Below are 27,265 nucleotides of genomic sequence, written 5' to 3'. Positions count from 1 at the left end.
AAACAAGTCTTTTTCATCACAGATCCACCCGACCCGGGTTTCGCCAGTCCAGCTTCGTCAGGGGCGATGATGTCCTGCCCCACAGGTGCAGTATTTATTGAGCCACAACCCCTTTTGAGGGCCGCCCACTAATATACATATTTCTATGTTATTTTCTCCTTTTAGATGTTCACAATAACTGACAACAGGTTTCAAAGCCTTATCAGGCTTGAAACATACTGATATGAAATAACAAAATAACATAAATAAACATAAATGATCAGAGCATACAATACAAAACAACTCCCTCCCTCCATTCTCATTCATAAATACGGGATTGTCAACACCCGAATCACATGATTCCCCTTGAGGCAATGACAGCCCACCACAATAGCTTCATTCATAGTCGAGCATCCAAGGACAGCGGCAACACACTACCTGATCACATAATACTACAAGGAAGGAAATCCACTATCCTGCATGGATACACCACGGTAGCGGCACCCTCCCATGGCTCCCTCTTTACTCTACTAGACACGGTTTTAGATCGAACTCTACATTGAGCCCTGCTGGTTTTAAGGTCCCCAATTTATATATCCAACTGACCTCCTTCCGATTTATACTGGCGACAGGATCCCCTCCCCTCCAGTTCCTCTCAACCTTTTCCAGACCACTAAACCTCAAGCCTGCCGGATTCTTACCATGCGTCAGCTTGAAGTGTAGTGGAACACTGTGGTCCTCCATACCTTTCCTAATATTCCCTATATGCTCCTGCAGTCGGGTCTTCAATTTACGGAGGGTTCTGCCCACAAGGGCACTCCAGCATGTAGACTACCCCCATGGTCTCGCATGACATCTCTCCTCTAATCTTATATGTCTGCCCTCCTCTCGACTGAATTTCCTGCTGGTTTCTTTTCTTTTTGTCCTCCTTGGTGCGGTTTCTGCAGACACTGCAGAAGCCGCACCAAGTGAACTGGTCCTTACTTGGTTTCTTACTTTTCGCCAAGCAGCTATGAACCAATGCATCTTGCAGGTTTGGTGCTCTTTTATACAGTACCTTGGGACGTTCAGGAATAATTTGCCCCAACACTGGGTCATTTTTTAGGATAAACCAGTTCTTCTGCAAGGAGTTCTTCAGTGGTCCTATCTGTGTGTTGTATTGGGTAAGGAAGGAAAACATTTTTTAAAATCAAGCATTTTGTTCTCTCTCTCTCTGTATCCTTCTTTTCTTTACACTTCTTAATCACCCCATCCTATTCCTCCACTTCTTTCCTGATCTTATTTAAAGCCTCGGGGTCATATCCCTTCTCCTCAAACCTCTTCTGAATTATCCCACTCTGTTCCCTATAATCCTCAATTTTGGTACAGTTGCGGTGAACACGTATAAACTGTCCCTTGGGGATGTTATCTTTCCAGGGGGCATGGTGGCAGCTCCGCATATCAATATACCCGTTCACATCTGTTGGTTTGAAGTAAGTCTTTGTCTCCAGCCGACCTTCTTCCAGAAAAATAGTAAGATCTAGAAAGTTGATACTGCTGAAAATTTTTCCAAACCACAGTGTTCCCCTTTCCACATAATCGGGCGTAATCAGCCTGAATTAAAATATACATAATCTTAGATTTACATGTGAAATCAGCCCCAGCAGTATCAACTTTCTTGATCTTACTATTTTTTTGGAAGAAGGTCGGCTGGAGACAAAGACTTACTTCAAACCAACAGATGTGAACGGGTATATTGATATGCGGAGCTGCCACCCTGCCCCCTGGAAAGATGACATCCCCAAGGGACAGTTTATATGTGTTCACCGCAACTGTACCAAAATTGAGGATTATAGGGAACAGAGTGGGATAATTCAGAAGAGGTTTGAGGAGAAGGGATATGACCCCGAGGCTTTAAATAAGATCAGGAAAGAAGTGGAGGAATGGGATGGGAGGGGATGAAGTGTAAAGAAAAGAAGGATACAGAGAGAGAGAACAAAATGCTTGATTTCAAGTTTTCCTTCCTTACCCAATACAACACACAGATAGGACCACTGAAGAACTCCTTGCAGAAGAACTGGTTTATCCTAAAAAATGACCCAGTGTTGGGGCAGATTATTCCTGAACGTCCCAAGGTACTGTATAAAAGAGCACCAAACCCGCGAGATGCATTGGTTCATAGCTGCTTGGCGAAAAGTTAGAAACCAAGTAAGGACCAGTTCACTTGGTGCGGCTTCTGCAGTGTCTGCAGAAACCGCACCAAGAAGGACAAAAAATAAGAAACCAGCAGGAAATTCAGTCGAGAGGAGGGCAGACATATAAGATTAGAGGAGAGATGTCATGCGAGACCATGGGGTAGTCTACATACTGGAGTGCCCTTGTTAAAGCAGCCCTAAATTAGGGCATTTTAGATACACTCTGGTGTTCCAGATCAATGTACCCCCCCAGGGGTTAATATCCACGCGTGGCTGAGAGACTGAACACTGACACAGAAGTTGGTCAAAGCAATCTCTAACTTTATTTAAATCGGGTAAGCCGTATTATACATCTTCAGAAGAGGGCAGTCCTCACTGAGGCTAAAACATTGTTTCATTGGTCAAAAAGGAAGAAGAGATAAGGGCTCTTTCACACCTGCGTTATTGTCTTCCGGCATAGAGTTCCGTCGTCGGGGCTCTATGCCGGAAGAATCCTGATCAGGATTATCCTAATGCATTCTGAATGGAGAGAAATCCGTTCAGGATGCATCAGGATGTCTTCAGTTCCGGTACGGAACGTTTGTTGGCCGGAGAAAATACCGCAGCATGCTGCGCTTTTTGCTCCGGCCAAAAATCCGGAACACTTGCCGCAAGGCCGGATCCGGAATTAATGCCCATTGGAAGGCATTGATCCGGATCCGGCCTTAAGCTAAACGTCGTTTCGGCGCATTGCCGGAGCCGACATTTAGCTTTTTCTGAATGGTTACCATGGCTGCCGGGACGCTAAAGTCCTGACAGCCATGGTAAGTGTAGTGGGGAGCGGGGGAGCAGTGTACTTACCGTCCGTGCGGCTCCCCGGGCGCTCCAGAGTGACGTCAGGGCGCCCCAAGCGCATGGATCACGTGATCGCATGGATCACGTCATCCATGCGCATGGGGCGCTCTGACGTCATTCTGGAGCGCCCCGGGAGCCGCACGGACTGTAAGTATACCGCTCCCCCGCTCCCCGCTCCTACTATGGCAACCAGGACTTTAATAGCGTCCTGGGTGCCATAGTAACACTGAAAGCATTTGGAAGACGGTTCCGTCTTCAAATGCTTTCAGTACACTTGCGTTTTTCCGGATCCGGAGTGTAATTCCGGCAAGTGGAGTACACGCCGGATCCGGACAACGCAAGTGTGAAAGAGGCCTAAGAGAGAGGAGATAATACACCTGCATCTGCGCACTGGGTCCTACTTTGGAATGTGAACTAATGTAAACATCTCGTTACCATCGCCATTTTGTAATGGCTGACAATCTAACAATAATACTGCATACGTCATATGTGACACTTCAAAGAGGTGCTTCTCTATAGGCAGTGAATAATATATATCATCAAGCCATATGATTGGCTTGCGCATCTCCACCACACTCTATGGGACACCTGCAAAAAGATGAGAAATCAGACACTGCCCGCAGCACTTTGCCCCCCCTTCTCTTCTACAGTCTTGAAACAAAGAGAGGGGTGGGGGGGGGGGGGGGGGCACTTGAAGAAGAAAAAGTTTAACTCATTACAGTCCTAGATATACAAAATATAGAATAAAATTCACACATCTTTAACAGTCCCCCCTTGAATTTCATTCTCTCTCTAAACCTAACCATCTGTCCCAATGCTCCGCCTCCTTTTCACCAGCTTCCACGACAAGTCATTCCTAGCGAACAACCTCCCGTGACACTGGACTAGAGCACGGGGAAGTCAGATGATCTTTCCCTAACCGGCGTTGACATCATATGGGGGAGACTGGAGGTCATCATGGATCGATGTTTTCATACAATTTTTCCATATTCTTTTGAGTCATGATCAACAGTCACACAAGGGAAAACCAGTCTCAACACTTCCTTGAAATCAATTCAATTATGCTTTCTTTGAGCTTCACTGTGCTTGTGGTCAACAACCCTCGGAATGGACCATCAAACCAGGGTTTTAGGACTTTTCTAACGTGTCTTTTTCTACCACCCAATCTCCAGACACAAGTGGGTTGGTTCCTGGTACTTTATCAAAACCTGGAAGTGAAGCAAAAACTCGAAAATGTACTTTAGTCAAATGCTTGTACAAAACTGATCACATAATCTGTCAGACAACCATGTTGCATCTGAAGCTGCTGTGGGAGATAAAATCCTATCCTAGGGCCTGACCCAAAAAGGACCTTATAGGGACAAAGGCCTGTCTCACGGTTAGGCATATACTTTACTAAAAGAGGGCAACCAGCAGGCACTCTAAGGCTTTTGAATCTTTAACTTAGTGTCCCGTTCAGTTCCTTTTCCCTACTCTACGCTGCTTTGTGGATGGTACGAAGCATGTAAGGCCTGTCCTACACCCAAAACCTTCATCATCTCCTGCATCACTTCACCTGTGAAGTGAACACCTGTGTCACTTTCAATGATCTAAGGTACCCCATACCTGCACACAACTTTGGCCATAATCTTTTTTTTTTTACTTCTTTGGGTACGGTTTTGGCCATCCTGAAAACAAGTCACATATCAATACATACTCATACATGCCCACCTTGTGTAGTTGAAGGTAGTCTGTAAACGTTGAAACAGATACAAAAAGCAAGACGTGTTTCTTGGGTACCTTAACCACCTTGTCCACGTTGTTGTGGGCACAACCGTTTATCCTTCAGTATGTCTGACTGTTACAGTGCTGAACCCTGGGGCGTACCATATGCTACGTACTAAATCACACATAGCAGTTTTTGTCTGGTGCGTCACTCCATGGGTTGCCTGTGCCATCGTGGATTAGAGGGACCTGGGAAGGTAAAGTTTCACTTCTTATTTGTAGTCCCCCCTTTTCCATCCACCAGTCCCTTTCCTCCTTCCCCATCTGGTTCTGTAAGGTCTTAAGAACTTTCGGGAGACAGGAGGAGTTATTTCAGGGACCTGAACTGTGGCCACTTAAGCAGACCCCTGTCTTAGGTAATTTGGCAGCCATTTTTGCCGCCTGATCTGCCGTGGCTTTCCCCTTTGCCTCCTCTCCATCTGTTTACAGTGGCCTTTCGTTGCTATCATCACCTCTCATGTTAGTGACAAGAGGGCTTCCATCAGAGACCTCACTGCTTCCCCATTTTCGATGGGTTTACCTGAAGCGATCAAGGAGTCTCTGGCTTTCCATATGGGCCCATAGTCATGGGCTATCCCAAAAGCACACCTGGAATCAGTGTAAATGTTAGCTGTTTTTCCATCTGCATATCTGCAAGCCATCTTCAGAGTCTTTTAGCTCCACTTCTTGAGCAGACGTGTGGTAGTTCACGTTTAATCACCACTGCCCAACCTGTGTAGTACCTGCCATCCTGGCCATACCTCGATCCATCCACAAAGAGCACATGATCTAGATTACCTAATGGCTGATTTACCAAATCCCACTACCTCTTGTGACATCATCTGCAAACAGTCAGGAGCCTCTTCCTTTGAATCTGGAAGAAAAGTTAAGTGCGGTGCCCTAACTCTTCCCTCCCCCCTTGGTCCAGAGGCAACAGGGTGGCTGGGTCCAAAGTATTACACCTTTGGAGAGCAACATTGTCAGGCAACAAAATGGAACACTGCATTCTCAAATAACGGGCAACAAAACAATCATTTGGATTGTACGTTCATCAGGATAGATGTAATATCACCATCACTTTGTGGTTCAGAACTATCTCAGAGCTTTCATCAAGCATAGCTAGTACAACTACTACAGCTCTGATGCAGAAAGGGGCACCTCTGGCCACGGGATCAAGTCTGGCTGAATAATATGCTACGGGGCGTTACTGCTGGCCATGCAGTTGGGTGAGGACAGCTGAGTCACGGCCACTCACTTCATAACAATACAATCTAAAAGTAATAATCTGATAGTACATCGTGGGGGAACACAAAATTGCCAGTTCTAGGCATAAAAAGCATCTACCACCTCATCTGTGAAGCGGTAGGGACTAAAGGACAAATCAATCACAGTGGAGTGAGCAGGGGTAATGGGAACCTGAGCCAACAAGGTGTGTGTATTGGGCACGATGTGGGTGTTAGAAACTGTGACTTCATTAACGGCATGTAGGTCATGTACCATCCAATGGTGAGTGGGTTTGCTTTTTTCAGCTTCTGGGAGTACTGATACAAACATGGACCAGGGAATTTTATCACCAATGGCCAACAAACAAAGTTCCTGGTCGTTGAGGGCACCTGTAAGCTTCACAGTGCCTTCCTCCTGATGTGAGAACCAGCATGTACTTTTGCAAGCAAATCTGCACCTAGGAGGCAACAAAGGGCGTTACCACTGACCAGCAAACGGGCAAGCGCATCTTGGTTAGGGGCAAATCTAATGTGGATGGTTTCTGTTGAAAAGGGAACGTACTACTTTCCCATCCACTTCTACCCAAAGACTGGTGTGCTTGGAGAGTAAATCAGTGGAGGCCATGTTTGCTGTGCACAACTGTCTTGGCTGCTCCAGTATCAATCAAAAAGGGACGACTACTTTATCACCCAGAGTAAGGGATATCATTGGGCCAGACTGAATCTGCTTAAAATATTTAAAAGTAGAGCCGATACTGGATTTCCTGTTTCCTAATCTTGATCTAACTCCCCCCCCCTCCCTGTCTTTGTGTTCTCCTTATGACAACAAAACATGGGTGTCTGTGGGGACGGACAGTGATCCAGGCATGGTCAACATAGAATACAATCCTCTCGTGTGGTGTGGACGAGGAGTACCACACACAGCACAACACTCTCTCTTCTGGGATCTGGGTCCCACAGACTCAATGAGGCGTTTGGCATCAGGGCTGAAGCAATGCCAAAGGAACACTACCTATGGTTGGCACCACTGAACCACCCAATGCCGCTTGATGTTACTCTGCATTTTGACTTACAGAAGTATCCAACTTTCCCTATCGCGGAATTAATAGACTGGAAAACAAAACAGGACTTCTCATCTTCCATGGGAGTGTCTTATAACTAGGGGATGGGCACAAGGGCTGTCGTTGTCTGTAACGTCCACCCCTATCCTCCTCCCTCCGCTCTGAGTCATCTAAGTCCACCCCCTTCAGTCGGACTCTGTGGTCTTCCTTTTGTCCGTCAGTAATGTGCTAGCTGTCTATGAGAACAGAGCTCTGGTGTGAAGCACAACACTTAACATGTAACACGTAACTTCAAACATTGAAACAAACAGATCTGACAATACAGACATGAACACACAAAGGGCCCATAAAAACTTTTCATTGACTTCGATATAAAAAAAATGTACAGCTTGATCAATGAAAACCCCAAAACTTCCAAGAAAAAATAAAATAAAATCCTCAATGCGCATATTATTTAAAAAAAACAAATACCGTACTCCATACGCATTCATATACATTTTCATTAACAGCTCATAATCAGTCTTCACACATATTCGCCTCAATTACAACTCAAAGCCACACCCATTCACATTCCACTGAATCATTCATGGCTTCCAACCCACATTGTTTCATCCCAAAACTTGCAGCACAGACAAACACAGCTTTCCTGGAAACAGATAGCCACACCACACCCAGAATTGCTGATGGTCTGTCGCTGTAAGACAATATACATGTTATTATAATCATACAGTCATTTTGTTAAAAGCTGGATTCCCACAGTCCACTGCTTGGGAAAGAAGAAAGAAGATTATTGAACAATTCTTTGTCTTCTATAATAATAATATTACACACATAACATCACTTACTCTGCACGATTCCCTCCCCCCATTTTCCTGCTCCTCTTATCTCAGGAATGTTTCTGTGTTAAGGCGGGGGGGAAGGTGAATCTCTCTATTTCACAGTTCCTGACTGTCTTTTTGTCCCTCCAGTTGCGGCACCTAATAATCATTCCGCTTTCCCCGGCACTGCTCTGTTTACTCACTCGTTAAAACTCCCCCTTCAACATCACCGGAGTTCTGATGCCCTCAATCTGTAAGCTCTAACTTCAGTTTCTTACAGATTTTCATCCCTGTTGCCAGCGCCCCCTTCCAAACCAGGAGGTTACTGTCCCCTCCCTTTGTCTGTGGTTTTACCGTCTGTGCTCAACTCACTCCTCGCATATCACAGACACACACATATACACACCAGAGTGATCTATAATTTCAGACTATGGTTCTATGGACCCCAGGCTTTCAGCATTACAGCCGACTACTATACTTACATGGGTACCACCCCACAGCGGACTGAGCTATCTGAGCATGACGAAGTAAATAGAAAGGCAGATGAGATAAAAAGTTTTCTCACCTTTCTTTGAGGTTGCAATCCTCTCCCCTCTGCCGTTCGTCAAGCTCAGGGGCCCGTCTTGTCAGCTGTTTGATGCTACATTCGCCTTGGGGCCCCACGTTGGGGGCCATTTGTTAAAGCAGCCCTAAATTAGGGCATTTTAGATACACTCTGGTGTTCCAGATCAATGTACCCCCCCAGGGGTTAATATCCACGCGTGGCTGAGAGACTGAACACTGACACAGAAGTTGGTCAAAGCAATCCTTTATTTAAATCAGGTAAGCCGTATTATACATCTTCAGAAGAGGGCAGTCCTCACTGAGGCTAAAACATTGTTTCATTGGTCAAAAAGGAAGAAGAGATAAGAGAGAGGAGATAATACACCTGCATCTGCGCACAGGGTCCTACTTTGGAATGTGAACTAATGTAAACATCTCGTTACCATCGCCATTTTGTAATGGCTGACAATCTAACAATAATACTGCATACGTCATATGTGACACTTCAAAGAGGTGCTTCTAGGCAGTGAATAATATATATCATCAAGCCATATGATTGGCTTGCACATCTCCACCACACTCTATGGGACACCTGCAAAAAGATGAGAAATCAGACACTGCCCGCAGCACTTTGCCCCCCCTTGTCTTCTACAGTCTTGAAACAAAGAGAGGGGTGGGGGGTGGGAGGCACTTGAAGAAGAAAAAGTTTAACTCATTACAGTCCTAGATATACAAAATATAGAATAAAATTCACACATCTTTAACACCCTTATGGGCAAAAGTATGTGGGCAGAACCCTCCGTAAATTGAAGACCCGACTGCAGGAGCATATAGGGAATATTAGGAAAGGTAAGGAGGACCACAGTGTTCCACTACACTTCAAGCTGGCGCATGGTAAGAATCCGGCGGGCTTGAGGTTTAGTGGTCTGGAAAAGGTTGAGAGGAACTGGAGGGGAGGGGATCCTGTCGCCAGTATAAATCGGAAGGAGGTCAGTTGGATATATAAATTGGGGACCTTAAAACCAGCAGGGCTCAATGTAGAGTTCGATATAAAACCGTGTCTAGTAGAGTAAAGAGGGAGCCATGGGAGGGTGCTGCTACCGATGTGGATCCATGCAGGATAGTGGATTTCCTTCCTTGTAGTATTATGTTATCAGGTGGTGTGTTGCCGCTGTCCTTGGATGCTCGACTATGAATGAAGCTATTGTGGTGGGCTGTCATTGGCTCAAGGGGAATCATGTGGTTCGGGTGTTGACAATCCCGTATTTATGAACATCTAAAAGGAGAAAATAACATAGAAATATGTATATTAGTGGGCGGCCCTCAAATATACATATTGTGGCTCAATAAATACTGCACGTGTGGGGCAGGACATCATCGCCCCTGACGAAGCTGGACTGGCGAAACCCGGGTCGGGTGGATCTGTGATGAAAAAGACTTTTTTTTATGACTGAGATTGTAGACCTTTTTGTAAGTAGAATAAAACCTGCTGATTGTGATAAATACCTGGTGGAACTTCACTATTTGTACTAATACTTCCCTCTAGGGTGCAGGTGTACGTGAGTGCACCTAGCCTCTGGTAACCGTTTGTGTGGCTACAAAGTGAAACAATCTGAGCATTGGAGAAAAAAGAGGGTCTGGGATTGGAACTTTTGCACTCAGAAGGCAGCGCGATCAACAAACATGTGGACATTTTATCTGTGAAGCGACCTATACTCACATCGTTTGGTGGATCTGCAGCGCCGATAAGTACACCAAAAATTGGAGATTGTTTTTATATTGTTTATTTCCCTGATCGGGTGCTGCCAGGCAGCAGGGGCCAGACCCCCCCTCCCTCCGCAGTATTAAAAGCATTGGTGGCCAGTGCGAGCCCCCCTTCCTCCCCAGTATTAAAAGCTGTGTTAGAATATACTGTCGGATCTGAGTTTTCACGATCGTGACAACTCAGATTTGAAAAAGCTGTTATGAAGACGGATCCACACTGAACGGATACCATCGTTTGCATTTATAGGTGCGGATCCGTCTATGCAGATACCAGACGGATCCGCACCTAGCGCAGGTGTGAAGGTAGTCTTACTTCTATGCTTTGGGTCGTTGTCCTGTTGCAACACCAATCTTCTGTTGAGCTTCAGCTGGTAGACAGATGGCCTTAAGTTCTCCTGAAAAATGTCTTGATAAACTTGTGAATTCATTTTTCCTTTGATGATAGCAATCTGTCCAGGCCCTGACGCAGCAAAGTAGCCCCAAACCATGATGCCCCCACCACCATACTTCACTGTTGGGATGAGGTTTTGATGTTGGTGTGCTGTGCCTCTTTTTCTCCACACATAGTGTTGTGTGTTTCATCCAAACAACTCCACTTTGGTTTCATCTGTCCACAGAATATTTTGCCAGTACTGCTGTGGAACATCCAGGTGCTCTTGTGCAAACCTGTAAACGTGCAGCAATGTTTTTTTTGGACAGCAGTGGCTTCCTCTGTGGTATCCTCCCATGAAATCCATTCTTGTTTAGTGTTTTACGTATTGTAGATTCGCTAGCAGAGATGTTGGCATATGCCAGAGACTTTTGTAAGTTTTTATCTGACACTCTAGGATTCTTCTTCACCTCATTGAGCAGTTTGCGCTGTGCTCTTGCAGTCATCTTTACAGGACGGCCACTCCTAGGGAGAGTAGCAGCAGCGCTGAACTTTCTCCATTTATAGACAATTTGTCTTACCGTGGACTGATGAACAGCAAGGCTTTTGGAGATACTTTAATAACCCTTTCCAGCTTTATGCAAGTCAACAATTCTTAATCGTAGGTCTTCTGAGAGCTCTTTTGTGCGAGGCATCATTCACATCAGGCAATGCTTCTTGTGAAAAGCAAACCCAGAACTGGTGTGTGTTTTTTATAGGGCAGGGCAGCTGTAACCAACACCTCCAATCGCATCACATTGATTGGACTCCAGTTGGCTGACACCTCACTCCAATTAGCTCTTACAGATGTCATTGGTCTAGGGGTTCACATACTGTTAACCACTACAGGACCGCCGTACGCAGGATTGCGTCTTTGCGGCGGCCCTGTTACTCTGGGTGGATGCGCCGGCGCGTCCTCTCTTGAGACGCGAGATTTCCTGTGAACGTGCGCACACAGGCGCGCGCGTTCACAGGAACCGGAGGTAAACTAGCTGATCTACAGCCTGCCAGCGGCGATCGTTCGCTGGCAGGCTGTAGATGCGATTTTTTTTTTTTAACCCCTAAAAGGTATATTAGACGCTGTTTTGATAACAGCGTCCAATATACCTGCTACCTGGTCCTCTGGTGGTCCCTTTTGCTTGGATCGACCACCAGAGGACACAGGCAGCTCGCCTTACAGGGGGTGATCAATGACATATAGCCTATATGGACTCCCTGATCACCCCCCTGTCATTGATCACCCCCCTGTAAGGCTGGCTCCATTCAGAGGTTCCTATGTGTTTTGCGGATCCATGGATCGGATCCGCAAAACACATACGGACGTCTGAATGGAGCCTTACAGGGGGTGATCAATGACAGGGGGGTGATCACCCCATATAGACTCCCTGATCACCCCTCTGTCATTGATCACCCCCCTGTAAGGCTCCATTCAGACGTCCATATGTGTTTTGCGGATCCGATCCGTGGATCCGCAAAACACATACGGACCTCTGAATGGAGCCTTACAGGGGGGTGATCAATGACAGGGTGGTTATCACCCCATATAGACTCCCTGATCACCCCCCTGTAAGGCTCCATTCAGACATTTTTTGGGCACAAGTTAGCGGAAATTTATATTTTTTAATTTTTTAAATTTTTTTGGTTTTTTCTTCCAAAGTCTCATATTCCACTAACTTGTGACAAAAAATAAAATCTCACATGAACTCGCCATACCCCTCACGGAATCCAAATGCGTAAATTTTTTTAGACATTTATATTCCAGACTTCTTCTCATGCTTTAGGGCCCCTAAAATGCCAGGGCAGTATAAATACCCCACATGTGACCCTATTTTGGAAAGAAGACACCTCAAGGTATTTTGTGAGGGGCATGGCGAGTTCATGTAAAATTTTATTTTTTGTCACAAGTTAGCGGAAAGGGAGACTTTGAGAAAAAAATAAAAATTAAATTTCCGCTAACTTGTGCCAAAAAAAAAAACTTCTATGAACTCGCCATGCCCCTCACGGAATACCTTGGGGTGTCTTCTTTCCAAAATGGGGTCACATGTGGGGTATTTATACTGCCCTGGCATTTTAGGGGCCCTAAAGCGTGAGAAGAAGTCTGGGATCCAAATGTCTAAAAATGCCCTCCTAAAAGGAATTTGGGCCCCTTTGCGCATCTAGGCTGCAAAAAAAAAAGTCACACATGTGGTATCGCCGTACTCAGGAGAAGTTTGGCAATGTGTTTTGGGGTGTCTTTTTACATATACCCATGCTGGGTGAGAGAAAGATCTCTTTAAGAGACAACTTTTCCCATTTTTTTTTATACAAAGTTGTCATTTGACAAAAATATTTATCTCGCCCAGCATGGGCATGTGTAAAAAGACACCCCAAAACACATTGCCCAACTTCTCCTGAGTACGGCGATACCACATGTGTGACACTTTTTTGCAGCCTAGGTGGGCAAAGGGGCCCACATTACAAAGAGCACCTTTAGGATTTCACAGGGCATTTTTTACACCTTTTGATTTCAAACTACTTCTCACGCATTAGGGCCCCTAAAATGCCAGGGCAGTATAACTACCCCACAAGTGACCCCATTTTGGAAAGAAGACACCCCAAGGTATTTCGTGATGGGCATAGTGAGTTCATGGAAGTTTTTATTTTTTGTCACAAGTTAGTGGAATATGAGACTTTGTAAGGAAAAAAAACAAAATCATTTTCCGCTAACTTGTGATAAAAAGTTCTATGAACTCACTATGCCCATCAGCCGAATACCTTAGGGTGTCTACTTTCCGAAATGGGGTCATTTGTGGGGTGTTTTTACTGTCTGGGCATTGTAGAACCTCAGGAAACATGACAGGTGCTCAGAAAGTCGGAGCTGCTTCAAAAAGCGGAAATTCACATTTTTGTACCATAGTTTGTAAACGCTATAACTTTTACCCAAACCATTTTTTTTTTTTTACCCAAACATTTTTTTTTTTTTATCAATGACATGTAGAACAATAAATTTAGAGAAAAATTTATATAGAAATGTATTTTTAAAAAAAAAAAAAATTTACAACTGAAAGTGAAAAATGTCATTTTTTTTGCAAAAATTTCGGTAAATTTCGATTAATAACAAATAAAGTAAAAATGTCAGCAGCAATGAAATACCACCAAATGAAAGCTCTATTAGTGAGAAGAAAAGGAGGTAAAATTCATTTGGGTGGTAAGTTGCATGACCGCAATAAACCGTGAAAGTAGTGTAGTGCAGAATTGTAAAAAGTGGTCTGGTCATTAAGGGTGTTTAAGCTAGGGGGGCTGAGGTGGTTAAATGACCGGGTTCCATGTGATCACCGTTCCTCATCATTGCGACCATGTGCTTGCTGTATTATACAGCCAACACCCACAGTGTATGGAGCAGGTTCAGCGCAGTTCCCAGCACATAATGCTGTAAGGGGTTAAAATAATGTGCATGGTGAGCATAAGACATTAATATAGTTGGTATTCTATATTAACTGCTCTTTATTGCAGATTTCTAGTAAGGTCACCTGCATACGCCTTCCTGTTAAACATGCCACATACATAGAAATACTGATGTATACTGTATTTTTCAGACTAAGACACACGTAGGATTTGGAGGAGGAAAATAAGAAAAAAAACATTTTTCTGTCAGAGCAGACCCCCAAATCAGAGCCCCTATTCTTCATCAGACCTCAGATCAGACCCCTCCGAGCTCCATCAGCCTGTCAGACCCCTCAACCTCCATTAACCTCAGATCAGAACCCCCAAGTCCCCGTTGGCTTCAGATCTGACCTCCAATCAGTCCCGTTGTGTATTGTGACCTGACTGCGCACAGCTTCAGGTCATAGTGCGTGCCTACATGCAATATATCCTAACACTGTGCACAGTCAGGATACTACAGCGGGACTTGAAAGAAGACCAGGGTAGGGAAGTACAGCCAGCGCAGCTCTGCCCTCACCTCCCCATGCCTCTTGCATGCCAACATTGAGACTATAAGACGCACTGCCGATTTCCCCCCATTTTGGGATGGGGTGCGTCTTATAGTCTAAAAAATACAGTAACTTGAACAGCAGTATGCATATAACTAGTGGCTGTCAGGGTCTTATCTGCATTGAGCCCATATGTCTCCTGAATATGCTCCTGTGCACAAGAACATTTGTGCCTTTTTCTGTCTATCATTAGCGATGGCTGTTTGTATTTTTCTCCTTATACTTCATGATAATTAGAATTGTTTTCTAACGTGAGCTACCATTAATCATTTTGGGCATTTCAGGGCTTCCTAGTCAGAAACCCAAGGAACAGCAGCGCAGTGTGCTACGTCCAGCAGTATTACAAGCACCACAACCGAAGACTTTTTGCACACCATGTAAGTAGCAAGGATTTTCTAAATGTCGCTAAAAATTTATTGTTACTGCTTAACAAAACATTTATAGATTTGATCATATTTATGTTCTGTTTTCCAGTTGTCAGCAGTGGAACTAATGGCATAAGTGTCTCCTCTGAACCATGTGGTTCATCTACTAATAAAATTTCAACAAGTCAAGCTGCCCCAACACTTACATCTGATAAAGTAGGTTTTCTCAGTGAATCTTTAAGTGGATTTTGGGAAGGAGCCACACATTTTAGAAAAAAAAACAAAAAACTGTGAGCGATTTTCAATTGGTCGCAGATGCTTTGGTCCCTCTGCCTCTCTTTATTAACAAGCTTCCAGTGATTACATGACAGCAGCAGCCCAATAGAGGCCTAAACGGTCACATGCTAAACTTAAAGGGAACCTGTTACCGGTATTTTGGGTATAGAGCTGAGTACATGGGTTGCTAGATGGCCGCTAACACATCCGCAATACCCAGTCCCCATAGCTCTGTGTGCTTTTATCGTGTAAAAAAACTGATTTGATACATATGCAAATTAACATAAGAGTCATATCTTACTTGTGTGACCAGAGAAGAGTCATATTTTCAAGCTCTGACTCATCTCAGGTTAATTCGTATATGTATCAAATCTGTTTTTATACACAATAAAAGCACACAGAGCTATGGGGACTGGGTATTGCGGATGTGCTAGCAACCCATCTAGCAACCCATGTGCTAGCGGCCATCTAGCAACCCATGTCCTCAGTTCTATACCCAAAATCCTGGTGACAGGTTTCCTTTAACGGCATTGCAAAGATGTGGGCGACAACAGAAGAACTTATAGTCCTCTGTATTTTACTGTTCTTCAGGCTGCTTCATGTTTTCTGAAGACTATTGTATACCACCTACTATCCGTTGTTTTGTACGGGACACATTATGTAGCCTTTCTAAGTAATTGAAGATGGTCATAGACCTTAAGATTGTACAGGATTAGTTTCAGTGGGTGCAGTGCTACATGAACTTGCTCGGTCCATTACACAGGAATACCTCCATAGACAGTAGATCGTCCGCTAAAATTGGTAAATTTGACTGGCGTTCATCTAATGTTTGTTTTTTCCACTCCACAATGTTTTTACAGTTGCTGTACATTTCAATAAATTTTAACTCATTCAAATGAGTCCTGTAGCCCCCTTCAAGCATGTCACCAGTGATGTGCTGATCCCTTTTTGTGTTAAACCAAGCTGGAAGTGTGGCCTGACTGGCACTAGTATGGGACATCAGGGCAGCTATGTTACTCGAAGTATATTAATAAGTGTAATCTGCTTTAATTTCATATGCATTAAACAGGGCTTTTGAGTCGGTAAGGCTGGGTTCACATCACGTTTGTCATGTACCGTATTTTTCACTTTATAAGACCCACCTGATAAGATGCAACTAGAGACGCAACTAGGTTTTTTAGGAGGAAAATAAGAACATTTTTTTGGAACCAAAATGTGCTTTTGGTGGGTTTTGAACTAATGGTGGTCTGTGTATGACACTATTATGGGAGATCTGTGTATGACACTATGGGGGATCTGTGTATGACACTGTTATGGGGGGGGCATCTGTGGATGACGCACTGTTATGGGGGGGCATCTGTGGATGACGCACTGTTATGGGGGGGCATCTGTGGATGACGCACTGTTATGGGGGGGCATCTGTGGATGACGCACTGTTATGGGGGGGCATCTGTGGATGACGCACTGTTATGGGGGGCATCTGTGGATGACGCACTGTTATGGGCGGGGCATCTGTGGATGACGCACTGTTATGGGCGGGGCATCTGTGGATGACGCACTGTTATGGGCGGGGCATCTGTGGATGACGCACTGTTATGGGCGGGGCATCTGTGGATGACGCACTGTTATGGGCGGGGCATCTGTGGATGACGCACTGTGATGGGCGGGGCATCTGTGGATGACGCACTGTTATGGGCGGGGCATCTGTGGATGACGCACTGTTATGGGCGGGGCATCTGTGGATGACGCACTGTTATGGGCGGGGCATCTGTGGATGACGCACTGTTATGGGCGGGGCATCTGATGCTGGTCCCCTCTGTGTCTACTCATGTCCCTGTGTAAATAGTGACCCCCATTACACCAGGCCCCGCTCGTCTGTGCAGTACTCCCTACACACAACTCCAATATAACTGAAAACTTTTCAGTAAAGTGGTGTTTTTTGTAGTATTTGATAATCCGCCATCTGATAATCCAGAAAATTAATAATCATTCACTTGCTCCCAGCACACCACTCTAATATAACTGAGAACTTTTCAATACAGGCGTGTTTCTTGTGGTATCTGATAATCTGGCATCTGATAATCTAGAATGTATTATTCCTTCACTTGTTCCCAGCGCACCCTTCTTGTGTAACCCGGAATTTTGCGCGACCAGAAGAAACAAGTCCTATCCATCGCGGGGTGGGAGGAGGGGCTGGAGGCCTGCAACTGCTGTTGCACTCGTGGTGAGGCCTAGTGCAGTCACTTTACTCCATTACACCGGGCCCCGCTCACAGCAGTCTTCATATGTAAATTCTAGTCATGTAATCCAGTGGCTCTGCTTTGTTAAGCACTTCACATCTGCCCATAGGATATAAACGTCCTATGGGTGGATGTTTATCTCTGAATGGACGTTCTGGAACGTCCATTCAAAGATGGAAGCTGCACGCTAATCGTGCAGCTGCCGAGCGGGGGTGAGAAAAGGCAGGGACATTTCCCAGGTGTCCCTGCCTTCTAGATTGCTGTGTATACACAGCGCTCAGTGAGTGCAGTGTATACAGATCAGGAAACGCTATGCTTCATGTGACCGCCCGAGCCGGGAAAGTGCAGGAGCTGTCGGGTCTTCCATAGACCTCGATCAGCCCTGCACTAAGACTGTACAGCGTTGTATTCTGCTGTACTGCTTCTCTGGGGGCTGTATTTCCCCTGTAACTGGGGCTACTATGTCTGCCCCAGTTAAAGGAGCAATCAATAGTGAAAAAATAAAAGTGAAGTTAAATGTCCCCTGTCTTGTATGACCTTATGGGGGACGCAAAGTGTAAAATAAAATAAAAATTGTGTTTTAAAAAAATAAATAAAAATTGTTAAAAAAAATTAATAAAAAATGTTTCACATGGAAAAAAACTATGCCTAATTAAGTAATAAAAAAAAACATATTTGGTATTGCCGTGTCCATAACGACCGGATCTATAAATATATCACATGATCCACCCAGTCCGATAAAAACCATAAAAAAATAAAAACTGTCAAAAAAAGCTATTTTTGTCACCTTACATCACAAAAAGTGCAACTCCAAATGATCAGAAAGGTGTATGTCCCACAAAATGGTACCAATAAAACTGTCACCTCATCCTGCAAAAAATAATAAAAAAGTGAAATAATAAAAAAAAGTACAAAATTAGGTATAGCTGCGTCCGTAACAACCAGCTCTATGAAAATATCACATGATCTAACCCTTCAGATGAACACCGTAAAAAATAAAAACTGTGCTAAATAAACAATTTTTTTGTCACCTTACATCACAAAAAGTACAACAGCAAGCGATCAAAATGGCGTTTGCCCACCAAAATAGTACCAATCTAACCGTCGCCTCATCCCGCAAAAAATGAGCCCCTACCTGAGACAATCGCCCAAAAAAAATAAAGAAACTATGGCTCAGAATATGGAGACACTAAAACATAATTTTTTTTTGTTTTAAAAAAGCTGTTACATAAATAAAGAAAAAGTATACATATTTGGTATCGCCGCGTCCGTATCGACCGGCTCTATAAAAATATCACATGACCTAACCCCTCAGATGAACTCCGTAAAAAAATGTAAAATAAAAACTGTGCTAAATAAACAATTTTTTGTCACCTTACATCACAAAAAGTGTAATAGCAAGCGATCAAAAAGTCACACGCACCCCAAAATAGTGCCAATAAAACAGTCATCTCATCCCGCAAAAATCATACCCTACCTAAGGTAATCGCCCAAAAACTGAAAAAATTATGGCTCTGATTTTGGAAACACTAAAACATGATTTTTTTTTTTGCTTCAAAAAAAGAAATCATTGTGTAAAACTTACATAAATAAAAAAAGTATACATATTAGGTATCGCCGCATCCGTGACAACTTGGTCTATAAAAATATCACATGATCTAACCTGTCAGATGAATGTTGTAAATAACAAAAAAAAAAACGGTGCCAAAACAGCTATTTCTTGTTACCTTGCCTCACAAAAAGTGTAATATAGAGCAAACAAAAATCATATGTACCCTAAACTAGTACCAACAAAACTTCCACCCTATCCTGTAGTTTCTAAAATGGGGTCCTTTTTTGGAGTTTCTACTCTAGGGGTGCATCAGGGGGGCTTCAAATGGGACATGGTGTAAAAAAAAAAAAAAAGTCAAGCAAAATCTGCCTTCCAAAAACAGTATGGCATTCCTTTCCTTCATCGCCCTGCCGTGTGCCCATACAGCAGTTTACGACCACATATGGGGTGTTTTTGTAAACTACAGAATCAGGGCCATAAATATTGTTTTGTTTGGCTGTTAACCCTTGCTTTGTAAAAGTAAAAAAAATATTAATGGAAAATCTGCCAAAAAAGTGAAATTTTGAAATTGTATCTATTTTCCATTAATTCTTGTGGAACACCTAAAGGGTTAACAAAGTTTGTAAAATCAGTTTTGAATACCTTGAGGGGTGTAGTTTCTAGAATGGGGTCATTTTTGGGTGGTTTCTATTATGTAAGCCTCGCAAAGTGACTTCAGACCTGAACTGGTCCCTAAAAATTGGGTTTTTGAAAATTTCAGAGATTTGCTTCTAAGCCTTGTAACTTCCCCAAAAAATAAAATATCATTCCCAAAATGATCCAAACATGAAGTAGACATATGGGGAATGAAAAGTAATAACTATTTTTGGAGGTATTACTTTGTATTATAGAAGTAGAGATTTGAAACTTGGAAATTTGCCTTTTTACCAAAAATTTGTAAAAAATAAATAAAAAATTTGGTATTTTTTTATAAATAAAAATGAATTTTTTTAACTTCATTTTACCAGTGTCATAAAGTACAATATGTTACGAAAAACCAATCTCAGAATGGCCTGGATAAGTCAAAGCGTTTTAAAGTTGTCACCACTTATAGTGACACTGGTCAGATTTGCAAAATATAGCCTGGTCCTTAAGGTGAAATAATGCTGTGTCCCAAAGGGGTTAAGTAACAAATATTTTATGAGGTATCACTTTCTGTTTTAAAAGCAGAGAAATAGAAATTTTGAGAATTGCGAATTTTTCTAAATTTTGGATTATTTTTTATAAATAAAGGTGAAATATATTGACTCAAGTTTACCACGTCATATAAAGAGAAAAATACAGTATTTAACGTACACAAAAATTTATACGTTAACGGATGCCTCAGACAGATGGCATACTGTGACATCAGTCACCATAGAGTCCCGCTGTGTAAAAAAGAAAAAAATACTTTAACATGTTTTCCTGTAGGAGACTGCAGGATGGGAAAGCCATGTTTTTCTATCCTGCAAAGTCCAGCAAAAGTTATTTTTTTTTTTTTTTTATGTGCAATAGAACTGTTGTGACTGATGCCACAGTATGGCATCTGTCTGAGGCACCCGTTAACATGTTTTGCGTGATGTAAACCCGTGAAGCGTGATGTAAACCCAACCTAAGTGGAAATTCTGACTAAGGCCTCATGCACACGGCCATACCGATTTTTGCGGTCCGCGTATCCGAAAAAAATGTAAACCGGCAGTGTTGCCTTCCACAATTTGCGAAACGGAACAGGCGCCGGCAATATAAATGCCTATAGAATAGGACATGTTATATTTTTTTAGCGGGGCCGCGGAACGGAGCCACGGATGCGGACAGCACACTGAGTGCTGTCCGCATCTTTTGCGGCCCCATTGAAGTGAATGGGTCCGCATCCGAGCCGCCAAAACGGTCATGTGCATGAGGCCTAACTCGTACTGCTCTATTTTTTATTATTTTTTATTTTTTTTCCACACTGTGATCCCATCTCCAAAGTAAATGGCTCATATACAGTTTGCATTCCTAATACATACAGCAAGCCTCAATAGATCTTTTATAAATGAAAAAAGTGACTTTTACCAACATTTTTAAATGTCTGTTCCCTTTGTATAAACATGAGTGTGCACTCCTAAAACTGCATGCAGCTAAATATGATTATAGTGCGTCACGAACATAAAAGGAATCCGGTGCCATTCTAATTGGAAATATTTCAGATTGTTTATATGCCGTATACCCCTTGGCCACATGCCCTGTGCATGCACAGCAGATGTTCGGGCTTTAAATATGGGAGCTACTCTGGAGCTGATCGGGTGCCATAGTAGACTGATGGAGACGCTGCCAGTTACCCTACCCCAGATGCCTTCAGCTGCCAAGTGCACATGTAACAGGTCATCCAGATTCATAAGCACAATCTTGCTGACATGCCCTTTAAGTCTAAAGCGGCAGTTATGTACAGCACTAACCTCCGCCATATGTGGACAAGTGATTGCAGTTCCTTGCTCCCATGCAGATTAAGGCCCCATTTTCACGTCTGCAACCGTTCCGCAATTTTGCGGAACGGGTGCGGACCCATTCATTCTCTATGGGCCCGGACGTGAAGCGGAGAGCACACTATGTGCTCTCCACTTCCGCATTTACGGAGCGTGGCCCCGAACTTAGGTCCGCAGCTCCACAAAAGGTAGAACATGTCCTATTCTTGTCCGCAGCTGCATAGGCATTTCTATTGGGGGTGCCGGCCGGGTGTGTTGCGGATCAGCAATTTGCGGGTCCGCAACACACCACGGACGTGTGAATGGACCCTCATTGTTGCATATCCCAGCTGTTTGCTTGCTACACCTGTGTCTTGAGCCTTGTTGGGTGTAGCCCTTTGCTGCTGACCCAGGGGTTTTTGCCATCTCTTCTTCTGTGTGGTGTTGCCTGGGTAATATAGGTGCTTCTAGACCTCTCCAGTTATCCACACTCCAATCTGGTCAACTAGTGGTTACCGGTAGATCTGGGAGGTAATCAATATAGGAGGACATCTGCATATAAGGGGAGGAGAGCGTTGAGGGCAACCCAGATCAGAGACTAGCTATCTCTAATGTAACAGCAAGAGATTGGTGGTAGGAAGAAATCTTCCGAAGGAGAGGATTACGACGTCTGTGGAGGGTGTAGTTCTTGTTGAGAAAGAGAAGCTACCTGTTCCAAGGAGCGCAGGTCTGTGCATATCGTACAAACTGAAATCTGGAATAGACCCATTCCCATACATTTTGACCTGCAGCCGTGTGTGTACACACAGCCCTAGAGTAACAAACTTATTTTATTTCTTCAAACAACTGATTAGTGGGGGGTCTGGGTGTCAACCCCCCACCTTCCAGATATTGATAATCTATCCTGAGGATAGGCAATCAATATTGAACACCCGGAAAACCCCTTTAGGCTACATGCACACGACCGTATGTGTTTTGCGGTCCGCAAATTGCGGATCCGCCCAAAAAAAAGGATGCCATCCGTTTTTTTTTTTTGCGGATCCATTGTAACAATGCCTAAAACTAACGAGAATAGGACATATTCTATTTTATTTGTGGGGCCCTGAAACGGACATACTGATGCGGACAGCACACGGTGTGCTGTCCGCATTTTTTTGCGGACCCATTGAAATATCTGCAAAGAAGAAAAAAAAAAAAAACTGAAACACCGTTTGTGTGCTACATGCCTTAAAGACAGAAAAACATGCAAGATTTACAAAAATATATAAAAGGATGTCAACTGAATATGAGAAAATACAGTATTTTACATGTTGTCGTATCTGGGTCGGGCTGTCTGTTGTAGATCACAACAGCCGGAAGTGAGTAGCTTACAGCTTGCGCATTTCTGAAGTGGGCTTACAATCCGGGCAATTATCAGGAAGGAATGTTCCTAGAAACGCTCATCCACGATAGTTGCCATGTTCCGAGTTGCTTCCAAACAAATGTTCGTGTACAGGGAGAAAGCATCACCGACATGAACACCTAAATTATTGTTTCTGGGCAGCAGATTGTCCTGCGTACATAGGGAGCTGCTGCCCAAAAACTGATTCTCCAGGGGGCCAAGTGATCATTGGCCTTCATATAGTGGAGATGATTACTGCATGTAAATGGAGTTTTCACCTCCTCTGATAAGCAGGCAATTATCAGAGATAGTTTGGTTAGGAAAACTGCCTGCTGAGTCAGCCCATGTAAAGCAGTCTTTAAAACAAAACTCGAGTACTTTGAGGCTTCATAGTTCAGTCACTATAACTAATGAGGCATTATACAGCCATGGATTTATCAGTAGTGAGTGTCTACACATATCAGTTATCTCTCATAAGCGTGCCCTCCTCTTGACTCCTATATAAGTCAATAAAGAGAGATGTGCATGACCAGGCAGAACCAAATTTGTGCGTACCTGCATCTGTCAGACATTTGTGGCATATCTGGAGAATAACTCTATAATTTGGAAGTTTTTAATTTAGAAAGAAAAATGTGTGTGAATAGAATGTACATGATCAATGTTTTTTTTCTTTTCTTTCTTTTTTTAAGGCTGGCGATGCTCAGTCAGAGTCGATAGCTATTAAATTTGGTGTTCTTGAGAGCTCCGAGAGGGTGGAACAGAATTCTCAACAGTGCTTTGTGTTTGGTCAGAATCTTCGTGACCGAGTAAAGGTAGTTTGTTTATTTATTTTTTAATTGTAAAATATATGTATGTTGCTCTTGTTCAGTTTCCCAAGCTAAGGGTACTTTCACACTTGCGGCAGAGAGATCCGGCAAGCAGTTCCGTCACCGGAACTGCCTGCCTGATCAGGCAAAACGTATGCCAACTGATGGCATTTGTAAGGCTACTTTCACACCTGCGTTAGGTGCGGATCCGTCTGGTAGCTGCACAGACGGATCCGCACCTATAATGCAAACGCTTAGATCCGTTCAGAACGGATCCGTTTGCATTACCATGAACAAAAAAAAAATATATATATATATATTTTTTTTTTTTTTTTTTGGTTCATGATAATGCAAACGGATCCGTTTTGACTTTACATTGAAAGTCAATAGGGGACGGATCCGTTTGAAAATTGAGCCATATTGTGTCAACTTCAAACGGATCCGTCCCCATTGACTTACATTGTAAGTCTGGACGGATCCGTTTGCCTCCGCACGGCCAGGCGGACACCCGAACGCTGCAAGCTGCGTTCAGGGGTCCGCCTGCTGAGCGGAGGACAAACGGTTCCAGACTGATGCATTCTGAGCGGATCCGCATCCACTCAGAATGCATTAGGGCTGGACGGATCCGTTCGGGGCCGCTTGTGAGAGCCTTCAAACGGAACTCACAAGCGGAGCCCCAAACGCTAGTGTGAAAGTAGCCTAAGGCCTCTTTCACACTTGCGTTGTCCGGATCCGGCGTGTACTCCACTTGCCGGAATTACACGCCGGATCCGGAAAAACGCAAGTGTACTGAAAGCATTTGAAGACGGAACCGTCTTCCAAATGCGTTCAGTGTTACTATGGCACCCAGGACGCTATTAAAGTCCTGGTTGCCATAGTAGTAGTGGGGAGCGGGGGAGCAGTATACTTACAGTCCGTGCGGCTCCCGGGGCGCTCCAGAGTGACGTCAGAGCGCCCCATGCGCATGGATGACGTGATCCATGTGATCACATGATCCATGCGCTTGGGGCGCCCTGACGTCACTCTGGAGCGCCCCGGGAGCCGCACAGACGGTAAGTATACTGCTCCCCCGCTCCCCGCTACACTTTACCATGGCTGCCAGGACTTTAGCGTCCCGGCAGCCATGGTAACCACTCTGAAAAAGCTAAATGTCGGCTCCGGCAATGCGCCGAAACGACGTTTAGCTTAAGGCCGGATCCGGATCAATGCCTTTCAATGGGCATTAATTCCGGATCCGGCCTTGCGGCAAGTGTTCCGGATTTTTGGCCGGAGCAAAAAGCGCAGCATGCTGCGGTATTTTCTCCGGCCAAAAAACGTTCCGTTCCGGAACTGAAGACATCCTGATGCATCCTGAACGGATTTCTCTCCATTCAGAATGCATTAGGATAATCCTGATCAGGATTCTTCCGGCATAGAGCCCCGACGACGGAACTCTATGCCGGAAGACAAGAACGCAAGTGTGAAAGAGCCCTAAGACTGATCAGGATCCTGATCAGTCGAAAAAATGCATTGAAATGCCGGATCAGTCTTTCCGGTGTCATCCGGCAAAACGGATCCGGCATTTATTTTTTTCACCTTTTTTTCAGTCTGCGCATGCGCAGACCGGAAGGACGGATCCGGTATTATGAATGCCGGATCCGGCACTAATACAATTCCTATGGGAAAAAATGCCGAATCCGGCATTCAGGCAAGTCTACAGGTTTTTTTTCGCCGGAGATAAAACCGTAGCATGTTTTCTCTTTTGCCTGATCAGTTTGCATTAGGATGTCTTCAGTTCAGTCGTTTTGACTGAACGGATTACTCTCCATTCAGAATACATGGGGATATGCCTGATCAGTTCTTTTCCGGTATAGAGCCCCTGTGACGGAACTCTATGCCGGAAAAGAAAAACGCTAGTGTGAAAGTACCCTTAAGATCCCTCTTTTGGATACTCCTTACATTTCATAAAGTGTTATTGTTCAGTTTTTAAATATGTTCATTATCTTGCAGCTTGGAGTGGAAAGTAAAGATTCCCTTGATGTGGCGAACCCTGGGCCGCAAAGTGCAGATGCTCCAGCGCAGACCAATTACTTTCTGCAATACATTAGCTCCAGGTAAGGTAATAAAGCTGGAAAAATGGTTTTCATGCTTACTGGGCCAGTCCATGCTTTATGGAGAATTATAATTTCTTCCCTCAAAGGCGTGATTTACATGTCCATATCTTTTTGTATTTTTCTGTCCATTTTGCACGTGGACAGCACACTGATCTGTAGAAGTACATGCCGCTATTCGCACCTTAGTTTTTTCTTCACAGATTGTGTGGTCTGTGCAGAGAAACTGAGGGCTTGCATTGATTTTGTACTGTGTCTCACAGAATAGAGACACCCTCCTGTAGTGCCCGGTCTGTTCCATGCTGACTGACATACTGACCTCACTGCTGTATTAAAATCACCCTTGTGTTGTAGCTGCAACACAAGACTATTTTTAATATGCCCATGGTTTACTTATAAAGTTTCAGCGTTAGTGGGAGGAATCCCTGTAAATTTTTGCTGCCCAGTCTGTGAACAGTATATCATAAAGGAAGATTTATAATTTGGAACAAGATTTCTGAGTGAGGCTAGGGCTACACTAAGGCCGCCTACACACGAGAGCGGGTGAACGCTCAATAGATCTGCGGCTTTATGTGCATTTCTGCAACATATCCGCAACAAAATCTGCAATTTGTGTATTTTGATGTGGATTAGATGTGGTTTTGCCGCACATCTTACCCTTCTTTGTAACGGGGTGAAATCCAAAGCTAATACCTCAAACATAATTGACAGTCTGCAGATTTGTAAATCCACACAGCAGGTCAATTTCCGCACAGAAAAAATGAGCAAAGTGTACATGAGATTTGTGTAATATTATACACTTTGCTGGTACTGTAATATGCTGCGATTTTTCGGCACGGGAATCAGTGCAGAAAAACGCACTTATTTCCCAACATGTGCAGGAGGCCTATGGGTGGTGCTCAACAGTCCAGCTTTTTAATGCCGTTTTTTTTAAGCCAAAACGAGGAGTGGGTCGAACTACAGCTGTCGTCCATATTAGTAAATTGTGTTGTATGCAATCTTGTGCACAACAGGTGTGACTTGATACAGTGATCTTTAGTTTACCAGCGCCCATAGACTATATACATCCGTGCAGTAGGGACAGATCTCTGCATGGACATTTTAAAACGTCCATGCAGAGATCACATCTACACGATAATCATGCAGCAGCAGTTGGGAAGCCTGCTGTTAGTGACAACTCCCCATAGTGTTTCACCGGCCCTGCCTCCCCCATCACTGTATACACAGCACTGAAGGAGCAGAGGTTGTTGCTTGAGAATAAATAAAAAATGGTGACACAAACATAATTGGTAATTGAGTAGCAAACATGAAAAAAATAATAATATAAAATTGGCATCTTTGTAATCGTAATCGTACAGACCAGCACAATAAAGTAAACATGTTGTTTTTAGCGTACGGGGCACCTAAAAAGCAAGAGCACAATTGCTGCCCTTTCTTTTTTTATTTTGCTTTTTGGGAAACCGGATAAAGTTGTTTGTACCCTAAAATGGAAACCATGATAATAGCAACTTACTCCTCAAAATAAGCTCCGTTGAGAGGAAAATAAAAAGTATGCTTCTCAAAAAAAAAAAAAA

General features: G+C 43.8%; 1 protein-coding gene across 3 annotated transcripts in view; it reads left to right on the top strand.

Annotated features, from left to right (window-relative positions):
• The window catches only part of RANBP3 (RAN binding protein 3), a 235,500-nt gene that overhangs the window by 151,456 nt on the left and 56,779 nt on the right, over positions 1-27,265 (top strand). For 2 of the 3 annotated variants that reach the window (XM_040417760.1, XM_040417759.1), the window contains 4 exons: positions 14,804-14,896; positions 14,994-15,100; positions 23,485-23,607; positions 25,591-25,694. In XM_040417760.1, the coding sequence (XP_040273694.1) occupies positions 14,804-14,896; positions 14,994-15,100; positions 23,485-23,607; positions 25,591-25,694 (427 nt within the window). The remainder of the gene's footprint in view (positions 1-14,803; positions 14,897-14,993; positions 15,101-23,484; positions 23,608-25,590; positions 25,695-27,265) is intronic. The other variant, XM_040417761.1, reaches the window with a different exon arrangement.

This window comes from Bufo bufo, chromosome 2, assembly GCF_905171765.1.
Source record: "Bufo bufo chromosome 2, aBufBuf1.1, whole genome shotgun sequence".
NCBI classification, from domain to species: domain Eukaryota; kingdom Metazoa; phylum Chordata; class Amphibia; order Anura; family Bufonidae; genus Bufo; species Bufo bufo.
The sequence above is the reverse complement of the archived record's forward strand: the minus strand, read 5'-3'. Positions and strand labels throughout refer to the sequence as shown.